This window comes from Leptidea sinapis, chromosome 20, assembly GCF_905404315.1.
Source record: "Leptidea sinapis chromosome 20, ilLepSina1.1, whole genome shotgun sequence".
NCBI lineage: Eukaryota > Metazoa > Arthropoda > Insecta > Lepidoptera > Pieridae > Leptidea > Leptidea sinapis.
The window spans coordinates 1,821,012-1,832,991 of record NC_066284.1 but is presented as its reverse complement, the minus strand read 5'-3'; the positions used below and the strand labels follow the sequence as shown (position 1 = coordinate 1,832,991).

The 11,980-nt window shown below is 33.8% G+C and overlaps 1 protein-coding gene and 1 non-coding gene across 3 annotated transcripts in view; one reads left to right on the top strand and one right to left on the bottom strand.

The window, feature by feature from the left end:
- The first annotated feature begins 711 nt into the window (after positions 1-711).
- LOC126970241 (dihydroxyacetone phosphate acyltransferase) overlaps positions 712-11,980 on the top strand; it is a 37,758-nt gene continuing 26,489 nt past the window's right edge. For both annotated transcript variants that reach the window (XM_050816051.1, XM_050816052.1), the window contains exons 1-5: positions 712-1,173; positions 2,764-2,940; positions 5,060-5,189; positions 7,807-8,010; positions 9,515-9,666. In XM_050816051.1, coding sequence (XP_050672008.1) covers positions 991-1,173; positions 2,764-2,940; positions 5,060-5,189; positions 7,807-8,010; positions 9,515-9,666 — 846 coding nt within the window. In that variant the 5' untranslated portion in view covers positions 712-990. The remainder of the gene's footprint in view (positions 1,174-2,763; positions 2,941-5,059; positions 5,190-7,806; positions 8,011-9,514; positions 9,667-11,980) is intronic.
- Trnas-aga (transfer RNA serine (anticodon AGA)) lies at positions 10,388-10,460 on the bottom strand. The gene has a single exon. It is a non-coding gene; the product is annotated as a tRNA-Ser (tRNA).

The following is an 11,980-nucleotide window of genomic DNA, read 5'->3' as shown; positions in this document are numbered from 1 at the left end:
TTGTTGAAAACGTATGACTGCTTCGTGCCGCTTTACAAATTTATAGTTTTAACGGTAGGCGAAATTTGAAAATACGGCTTAGCTTTTGACACAATCCCTTTTACACAGACTTAAAACATATTCGTCCATAAATTATTATTGGACTTGTGTTTATAATGTAAATTTTAATGTATAAATGTAAATAGTATATTTGTAGTTATACCTTAAATTAGTTTCATATTATCTTATAATTATTATATTCAACCATTATTCATCATTATTACTTATAATTCATGTATAATATATTTCTTATAACGTATATGAGATTTATATTTTAGTATTATATCATAAAAGTTTATTATTATTAAACCCGCCCGGGGTTTAAGCTTGATCTTCATTGGAACAAGAATATTATCAATAAAAGACTTGGCTTCGGCCTTTCATGCGAACCTATATGTATATGAAGAAAATGAAACATGAAGAACACGAAATACTACTTTTATGTGAAATTGTACTATTTATGTTTGAAGATGAAGATGATATAAAGTCTTAGCTTGACTTTGAACAAGCTGTGTAAAGTGAAGATTGAAGAATAGAAAAATAAAAATAAGACTTGGCTTTATGGGCTTTTGACCCCTTTGCCTGTCCAGATGGACGAACAGAACCAAAAAAAAAAAAAGAGTTCTGACTTCTGTCATCTGTGTTTAATATTTACATTTACAACGAGGTTGTGGATGAGAGTGTACTGTGGAGTGTGGAGATATGCTGAGTGCTAACTTTAACGTTTAGCTAAAATGTTTATGAATTAGTTAATAAGTCATTATTTTTGTTAACCTTTTTTGTCATGCTTCTAATTTCTACAACCTGAAATGATACTTTGACGAATAAACTTACGACCTGTATTTCAAGAATTTGGTATTTTATAAAATAAAATAAGCAATAGAACGGCTAACAAAAGAAATTGAATTGATAGTTTTGTATCTTTTATAAATCATTTAATTTGCATAAAGGATGAAGCGAGAAGAAACGTTTAAAGATATTTTGAAACCCCGTAACACCCATTTTGGTATTGTAAAGTTTATGACCCGTTCGTGGTCACCAAGAAAGTGTATAAGCAACGGTTTGAATTATTCATCTGAAGAAATAAAAAATGCTGTTTCAAAGTCGGTGTTCCTGGATTCTATCATAGAAGCGGTAATATTTATTATCATTTTAATGTTTATATGGTGCCAAATTAATAACTCGCCTTAGTATGAGATTAAAATAATAACATTCAATTGAAAAAAAAATATAATATACTGTCTACCAAACCAATAGTTAAGGTATAATCTCACCCTCCAGTCACAGTACCTCCCAAAAAAATGTTTTCTACTTATCATATGTATATACTAATGTAATGACTAGAGACCGGATTATATTATGCTTCAAAAAATGCCCGAAATATGCATGCAAATATGCACGAAAATCCATAAATAGGATCAAAATATGCATACAATTAAACAGGACAAATAAAAAGTCATATTTTTATTTTATAAAAGATGTATACTGACAATCGTATTTGTGAAAGAAACTATTACAAGATGTACCTATTTAGGTTACCTTTAAAAATATGTACTACTAAGTACTGTTCTAAATGTTCTGTAGACAAATTGTGTCTATGATTGCTTAATAAATTTTTGTAAGAGGAAAAGGAGTGTTCTACATCTACTGAGGTGACTGGGCAGAATTTTTTGAGTGCAATCTTTGGGCTTACTATCAAAAGCATCGAACATAAATATGCATAATAATTATTTTTTTTTCTAAAATATGCAACTACTGCTGAAAAGGTACTAAATATGCAAAAGCATATGCAATATGCATTTGCATATAATCCGGTCTGTAGTAATGACACTTTAGTAGACAACAAAGGCATGGAACATTTCACAAGTGGCATGTAATATATTATTTGAAATATATTTTCATTTTCCTATGTGCTTCCCCGTTTTTCTTTTTATTCAGTCTGTGAATATTTGGAATATCATCTTTATAACATTTGACATACCTACATTGGTGGTTGAAAACTTGTAAAAGTCACATTATATGCTATAACTGCCACCTTACTCTCTTTACTTCTAATAACCAAGTCTAGAGTTTTAGTGGCCAACCCTTAATTTAAGTTTATCAGGTCATAAACAAAAAAACAAACATGTATTTTTTACCTTATCTCATCTCTCTAAAGAATCCTGAGTGATACTGCATTACAATGGGCTTACCATCAGGCAAAAGTCTTGCTAATCTCATTTTGTCATAAAAACCTTCATTCTTGAGTTGTGGTACCATTTCGAAAGACCAGTGGGAGACTCCTTTGCACAGGATGCCGCCTAGGATTTGGGTACCACATTGGCGCCAATTTCTGCAGCGAAGCAGTAATGTGTTTCGCTCTGAAGGCTGCCATAGCTAGTGAAATTACTGGGGAAATGAGACTTAACATCTTATGTCACAAGATGATGAGCGCAATTGTAGTGCCAGAATTTTTGGGTTTTTCAAGAATCTTGAGTGGCACAGTGTTGTTATGGACAGGGTGTATCAATTACCATCAACTAAATGTCCTGCTCGATTAGAAATGAGAGATTTCTAATTTTCATAAAAAAGTCACAAGCAAACACAAACCTGTAATATTTTAATAAACTTATCATATGTTACATTCTATATGCCTAAAATGTATTTGTTACAAATAATTTAAAAACAAATATTTACACTATGAGCAAGCAGAACATATGTTGAAACATTTTTTTTAAATAACAGGAGAGTGCAAAATCTGGAGTTTGTAAGGAGCAGCTAAAAAAGGAAATTGCAACATATTTAGATGAAATAGCACTAGATAAGAAGATGCATGTTGTCCGTTGGATGGGTGTATTCTTTCTAAAAATGGCATTTATGATGAAGATTGGGATATTTGTCAATGAGGCATCAGTTTTAAAGGTAACTGTAACTTTTGTTAAATAATATATATCCTTTAAGTAAATTGCTGATACCATTAACTAACAGTTATCTGTGTAAAATTGTTATACAAGGAGTTATTAGGTAATCAATGCATTGTGTGAATTTGTCATAGAGGAATAGTATTTTATAAAATTTCCCAAGATCGGATTTTTGGTAGACCATTCATATACATGCCAGGAGTATACTATAACGGGGTGTGCTTAAAACCATTTGACAGAAGTTATACCTTTTATTTATTAACATAATAACCTCAACAAGGAGAGATAAATAATATGAAATACAACAATTTATTTGCTCTATATTTAAAGTAAGAACATTTATAATTATAACTTATTCTATTAGTATGTATTGCTCACCTGTATCAAACAAGCGAGTCTTACTTTGTTAACTCTAGCAGATGTTATACACAAGTCGGCATTATACAGCCGAGCATGATGTGTCAGTTTTTCAATACCCACAAAATAATGTTCAATAAGCCTTAAGCTCTTTTCAGACTACGTTATTTATTTTATTTATTTATTATCTAACTAGCACGGCAGTGTCACTTACACTAATTAGACGAAACACAAAAAGAATAAATTACAAACAAAAAAAGAATATTAAGGAATAATCGAATTAATTATACAATTTCAATGCTCTCCGCGTACCTGAATATTACAGAAACTAGGGAAGTCCACCCATCATTGAATGGATCCCATTGAGTATTCTTGTCCAAGAGCTCGTTGAAAGATGCCAATGAACGCGGTATAGGTGCCATGGCTCGGGCAACGGTGCGATGAAGCGGGACCATGAAAAGTTTATTTTTTGTTTTTTGAATTAAGAGACACGTAAACGACACATTTGCTCATGAAGATCTGGAGCATCAACGTCTCCTCGTAAAATTCGACACATAATTTTTAGCTGGTCGCAAGTCCGCCTGACCTTCAGGAAAGTGAAACCTAAACAACCTAAGAGATATTTGGTTGGATACATGAAAGGATAATATCCATAGCAACATTATAACAGTACAGGTATCTTAGGAAGGCCTTCTGCACTTTTTTTTAATAATAGTCCGTACTTTTTCTCGTAAGGTTCCAAGACACAGGTGCTTGTTTCAAGTTTGCTTAATATGATATAATAGCATAATATAGTTCATAGCACATTGACACACTTTACTGTACGGCATATTATTAGCTTACTATATGCTATAAAATTGAGCGTGTGCTGAGCTCATGCTGTGCTATATCGTGAGCCAACCTCTTCCTCCTTCTCCCATCTTCAAAAAGTTTGAAATCACCGTATTCTCTTCTGAACTTTATATGATTTGATATCCATGGTCTGGCATTTTTCTTCTTTGGTAGCAATAATGACAAGATAGTGTCAAATTCCCCATTTTCATCATCACTTGATGAGCTTTCAAGACTATCCAGCATTAAATCCATTGTGTCGATCTTGTGCACACTCTTCAACAATTGCCGTCAACTGAGCTTGCCATATAGGTACTATAAATACTTGAGATTATATCGTGTAATATGCTAAGCATTAGGTCCTTATTTGCTGTACTATATATCACAATAATATAAGCATAGTCCCAACAGAGCTTTAAGAAGTTTTCATTTAAATAATGATAGATTGTATAGCAACCCTAAAATGGAGTCTTCAATTAATCTTATATCTTTATCTTTAAACGAGCAATTCTTGTATATATATATATATATATATACACACATATATATATATATATATATATATATATATATATATATATAATCAGAATCTCGGAAACGGCTCCAACAATTTTAATAAAATTTAGTGTACAGGTAGTTTCGGGGGCGAGAAATCTATCTAGCTAGGTTTAAAAAAATATAGTTTTATCCGTGTTTTAATGAGAAACAGATAGAATAACATTAGAATACAAAGGTAAATTTCGCACTATATACAAGACTAATAGCTTAGATGGGACATTGGGTAATCCGGAAAGCAGAAGACCCCATTTTGAATCCAGATGTCCCATTAGTTTTGTTTTTGTTCAAGTTTTATACATTCTTAAAAATCCGAGCGAGGCTTCATCCACCAGATATTTAAATTGTAATGTGAATACATATAATATATCTTTTAGCTGAGAGAGACATTAGGAGAGAATCCAGTGTTGTTCCTGCCAACTCACAGGAGCTATGCTGATTTCTGTCTCATGACATACCTGTGCTACCATTATGATATAGAATTGCCTGCTGTTGCTGCCGGAATGGGTGAGTTTTTTGTTCTATTTAATGTTAATTGAATAGTCTCCTCCAACTTGAGTCTTGCCGACGACGGAAAAACATCACTGAGCTTCCCTTAACATAGACTAGTTTATGGCCACTGTCTCAGAACAACATTATTCGTAAATAGTAGCTGCGCAATGTGTATAAAATTATTCAATTATCTACTTCTAGAAATAAAAAAACTTACCACAGAAACGATTTACTGGACTCCTGTTTGAATGGTTAATCGACAAAAATATTTAGTGTTAAGGATTTTTTAAATTTAAAGTAGGTACACTTTTTGCTATGCTAATTTGAAATATAACCCGAATAGAAGACACCACAATAAATTTAAGATCTGTAATGCATACTCTATTCAACACAATAAATAAATTTCATTTTATTTTATTCCCGCGGTTTCAGAGCTCTACGCCTGAAGTAAAGTTTAGACAGAAAACTATTCTGCGAGCTCTGTTTTCGATGGACTCAAAGAAGCCGGATGGCATTTCTCCCTACATGCTTAGAGCGTGTGTTCCTGAGTTGACGCCGATGCTAACGTTTATTACAGCACTTATGTTGAGGCGTAGTTCCGGACTCATGGAAGTCAGCCCTTTTCCATATAATCCAAAAAAAAACAGGAGGCAGTTCGGATCCGGCTAACTACAGGCCTGTTTTTATTACCTCTCTGCTCTCTAAAATCTTGGAGGCATTATTACCCGTCAGCTCTTGGAATACCTAGAGGGTCACCAGTTGATCAAAGACCTAACACATAGAACCGAGAAGGCCGGGCAGTTAGTGTGGATATAGCGAAGGCCATTTATAGTGTATAATATAAAAAATAACGGAGGACAATCATAGGTATATAATATTAACACCGGGTAACGATGAAGCCTCGATATGTTGAAGAAATATACATTTTAAATGTTGCGTCTCAATTTAATGTATAAAAACCGATATCATCACTTCTATGTTTTAGATAAGGGCTTAATAATAAATTCTATAGGGTCTATTTATTTTAGGTCAATTAGAGACTGGTCTTTTCAAGATTAAAATCTTGGAGAGACCAGTCATAAATCTGTTTTGTTGAGTGTTATTTCACGTAAGTAAATCAAAAGTTTCTCCTTGGTAATATTATTATGCTTGTATAATCATTTACGACAGTCGATATATTTGCGTAATTTCATAAATATAATATTTAATATTAATCTTAACCTCAAACGACCTAGTTGCCACTTAAATTGAATTACATTACAGTTTGTTGTTTTTTTCAAGGCAACTCATACCATCCTTATTAGTAAAAACCAACTATTACATTCGAAACAGTTCGGCTTCATAAGGGGTTGCTCGACAGCCGATGCTGGTGTTGAGCTTCTAAATCATATTTTCGACACCTGAGAGGGTTCACATAATGCACTCGGCATATTTTGTGTTTTGTCTAAGGCATTCGATTGCGTTTTTCACTAGACATTGATCAGTAAATTACACCACTAGGGAATTAGAAATACTGCTTTGGATGTTCTTGCTTTGTATTTAAGTGATAGAATCCAAATAGTAGGCGTCAATGGAAAGAGGTCTCTTAGTGGTCAGTGGTCGCTGTGGGTGTTCCGCAGGGTTCAATTCTGGGCACTTTCTTGTTCTTAGTATATATTATTGACTTTCTACAACTCCCACCACTCCTATGCTGTGTAGCTCGCACGGACTACTTGATCCAACTTTAGTCCAAGGCTGTTTAGCTCGTACAACTCTAGGCGGGTAGTGAAACCTCTCTTTCTGCCCGGGCCTTGCCCGTGTCATTTATTGTTATTGTTTGTTGGAATTAGAATGAAAGACACACATAAATTTCACGCCCCTACACATCAGTGAGTACCACTTTCAAATCGGTTTAGCCGCTTCTGAGATTACCGTGCGCAAGCTCACGAACAAACTTACAACAATATTTTACTTTGGCATTCGTACTTTTGGTCTTTTTGAAACAGTTATGTAGAATCACAATAAGATTTTTATCTTCCAGTATGCTCGTGGTTAAATATAGTTTTAATACAATGCGTAATCAGTTTCATAAAATATTGTTAACTTGAAAACTACTTGCTTGATTTTTTTTCAAGCATAAACGTGTTTTTCAATGCATATAAGTTATAAACGAAGCTATATTCTCCACTAGACAAATTTATTTATCATCAACATCATTAATGAGTTTTAGGTAATAAAGGAACAAAGACTGATGCACATGACTATTATTAAGATGATCACTCAGTTTGGTTAATTAGTAAATTTTAAATCTAACTACAGTTTTAATGATTATGAGATCATTTGAAGTAATTTAAATTTTTAATTAAATTTATAGCATTGACAAACAAGGTAACAAATTACGAGATTTTATTTTAATTTTAAAAAGAATTAAAAAAAGGAGCCCCGAGGGACTTGTGCAGCAATACAATGAAAACTCTATAAGTTACCAGCTGTGAGGCGACATGTTTACGGCTGTGTCACATTAGTACCTTCATATTTCGATATCTATGATACGTCCAAAAAAATCTCATACAGTCTTGATCACCCTTTTCTATCAGCACATCTGAGGTGCACGTTACTGCATGATAGCTTCCATAGATTAAGTATTTTATAGACTTCTACTCGATGGCGGTGGTCGGTCAGAGTATGCGGGAGACAGGCGCCTTCTACATCCGTCGTTCGCTGGCGGGCGCTCACTTGTACGCGTCCACGCTGCGGCAATACATTCACGAGCTGGTCTCCAAGTACACATTGCCTGTGGAGTTCTTCGTCGAAGGCACAAGGAGCAGGAGCAACAAAAGTTTACCGCCCAAGTACGGTATGTTGATAAAATTGTTTTTCATAAACTAGCAGCACCTTATAATACGACGAACAAAATATTAAACTATAACACTTTGTATATTTGCATAAAAAGTTAAGTAGTTTTTGAAGTTCATTAAGTGATTTTAAATCTTATTTTGAATAATAAAAGGTCGAATTTGAATATTTTATGTTGTAAAACGATGAACGCTGGCAACTCGCGCTAAAAAGTGTCACTTACCAACGGAACAAGCGATAGAGAGATACGATCGGCTTATGACGCATCTTGTTCTTTGATTAATATAAAAGTAGCATCGGTCATTATGTTACAATTTTTATTAGAAAATTATTATGACTCGTATAAACGGATTTTTCGTCCGCAAACCGACAGACAACTAATTTTTTATTACACTTAAACAATAACGCGCTTCAATTCATGTTGCTGTTATTCATTTTATTTTAGCATCTCCGCAATGTGTGGGTGACTGTAAACTGTAGAAAGATTTTCCTTTAGCGATATTTACCTATGATCGATAGGACATGGCTACATTCAATAAACAACGCATGCCTTGACCAGGGCACCAGCCCTACGCACTAGGCATTTTGTCCTGAGAGTTAAAGGGCGTAGAATACAAATTTTCTATTTCATGAAAAATAAATCATAGTAATAAATACTACAGGTAGCGCAGGTAATAAAATGTTTGAGATATAACGCTAAGGAACTAACTTCAAGAATGCCTTTTATGTTTCCTCTTAATGCATTACTTAGAGAAGCGTGCAGGAAGTGTATGTAGCAATCGGTTGAATATGTTGTAAATATTTTCCTAATATTGTAGAGATTACAAAAATTTATATCTCTATAGTCATCGTTCAAATTATCGTACGTATCTATTAATAATTCTAATCAAATAATAATAATATTGATAGCGATTCGTATAATAACAATTTATAAGGATACACATCGGTGTATCCTTATAAATTGTTATATATATCGATATACCGAGTTGAAATTAAACTTTTTTACTCAATACCATGAATTATGTTTCAAGCAAAAGTATCTTTTATCTGCAAGTATTTTTGTTCGGCGCGCCTAAGTATTGGAATAATTGCGCTAAACATTAGTGTTTTGGTAATGAAGCAATATTTTTTAAACTTCGTGGGCTAATATTGCTTTACCAGTGGAAGACTCCTTTGCACCGGATGCCGGCTCGATTGGGTATCACAAGGGCGCCTATATCTTACCTCAGTTGTAGTGCCGCTCTGAATTTTTGGGTTTTTCAATAATCCTGAGCGGCACTGCATTATAATGGGCAGGGCATATAAATTACCATCAGCTGAACGTCTTGCTCGTTTCGTCCCTTATTTCCATAAAAAAATGCCTCCTGCAACCCTGCCGAAATGGCCTATCGAAAGTTCACATGACTAAATATTAACTCTCCTTACGCTGTTAAAGTACCTGTTCTGAATAATCTTGTTAAAATAGTGTTAATACAACAATTTAGACATAGATATATGTTTGTCAGGTATATTGACGATGACACTAACACCGTACTTCACTCGAGAAGTGGATGACATCACTATAGTGCCGGTCAACATTAGCTACGACCGGCTCATGGAGCAGGGACTGTTCGCGTACGAACACTTGGGTGTACCCAAGCCGAAAGAGACCACAGGGGTATGGAGACGTATTAATATGTATTTATGTAAAAAAGTACAAGAACTAAATGCATGTACAGCATCAGTCAGTATAGTAGTCTTATACCTAGTCTTGCTATAATAACTGAAACTAAGAAAAAAAATCTATTGTAAATAACATTTATTACCTACTTTTACAGTATGTTAGTTAAATCTTTTGCTTTCGGACAGGATTTCTTCGCATTCTTTCCCTTACTGCTTTGGCCACCTTTTTCGTACGAACACTACATGGATGGCCAGATCTATTTCTGTCACAAACAGAGGAGGTCTCATTGTACCTATTAATAGCCCGGTACACAAACATTTTACTAATACCGAACGTATGGAGAGTTTTATAAATTGCATTTGGCTCCATACCTAGTTTGTGTAATGCAATCACAGCGATTCGGTTCTCTTTATCACCCTACTCTATTTTATTATCGCAAAATATTGTACAATGTATTGGCGCCAAAATGAGAAGACTCAATGAACAATCAAATAAAAATGACAGATTCCAAATTCAAATGTAATATTTTGTTTGTTTTTAATTGTAACACTAGTTATGACCAGACTAAGTACGGTCCATATAAAGACAAAATATGCATGTACCTTTAGTATAGTATACAGTCCGAGATAAGATCGCCGCTACACATATTTCTTCCGCAAAATGGCGTTGGACTTGCACTGTAGTATTCTACAAATTAAATTTGTACCAAAATTTATGGACGATGTGGGACTCAAACCCGCGCCTCTCGGGTTCTGTCCGAGCGCTCTTACCAACTGAGCCAACCGTCCGAGTAACGTATCGACCGGAAATCTTGTTCAAGGCTCCATCTAATTAATAACCTGTTCAAGCTCATTAATTGCATATTAATAAATTGACTTGAAACGGCGCTCTTTCAAATCTAAGCAATTTGTTACAAGTTCATGTCTGATATTTAATATACAAATTTAATGTATACCGAAATTATATTCTTTTTTATGGAAAAGGAGGACAAACAAGCGTATAGGGTCACTTGGTGGTAAGTGATCACCGCCGCCCATGTTCTCTTGCAACACCAAAGGAATCACAGGAGCGTTGCCGGCCTTTAAGGAAGGTGTACTATTGTGTATTCTACTTATAGACTCAAAATAAAAGGCGAACGCTTACCACATGAGTAACATAAATCTTATATAGATCTACAGTAGCGATAATTTACTTTGTTTTTAACTGACCAATGAGCGTTCAGTACTCGCGTCCGCTCACCTCAGTTGCTCGACCGAATTGCTTGCATTGCGAATATATATATATATATATATATATATATGTATTGTTTTGTGGTCAATTCCCCATTCTTCAGCTATGTTTTAACTACTGATTTGCCGATCTAGCTCCACTTTTTCAGAATTTGCTCCTAATAATTTAATAATTTGTTTATTTTTATTAAATGTAACCTTTTTAACGTCATCGAAATTAGCCAGATTCTAATAGTAGGTAAAGTCAAAGAGTCGTTATTACAAGTTTGTACATGAATAAGACTTTTTCCCCAAACAGTTAGGTAGAGTCTTTAGATTGTTTTTAAAAGTCGTTTACAAGTAGGTATTATGCAACTTTTCTCATTACCATTGCGTAGTTATGTGCTGTGTATAATTGAATATTAACTTCAACAATTCTTGTGTAAATATTAAATGGAGATAACCGGTTGGTTGCATTCTTAAATGACATTGTTTATGTGGATGTATTGATGTCGTCACATCATAATTATAAATGTAAGTTATAAGCGAAAAGCGTGATTGATTTTAGCTACGCTAGCTACTAAAACAAATTTCAAATATCTATATTAACTATTAAAATATGTACAAAACTACTGTTTAGCAATCTACTTATTATAGCAATTTACAATTAAGAGGTCTCAGAAACTTATTCCAATAACCCTGTCTACGTGTTGAGGGATAAAATTTTATTGTGCTTATCCAGTTATAAATCCAGGGGGGAAATTCAGGAAACTGGGAGAACCTGGCTGTTTTCTATTGAATATTGACAAAGTATGAGTTAGTGTACAACAAATTAAAGTGTCGCAACACAATAATATAAAAAAAAACAATAGTAAATTTTACAACGAGTGCACAAAATGAACCATTTTTATCCGAGACTTTTAGTAATGTCGAGGATGAAATGGTTTTGTGGACGAGTTATAAACTCTGCTTTTCATTTCGATTGCGAGGAAATAAACAAAATTGTTTAACATGGGACATGTTTAACAATTTTAGCAAATTTGACAAAATTAATAAACGCATGAAAAAACAAGACCTTACTTAATCTTACGACATTGATG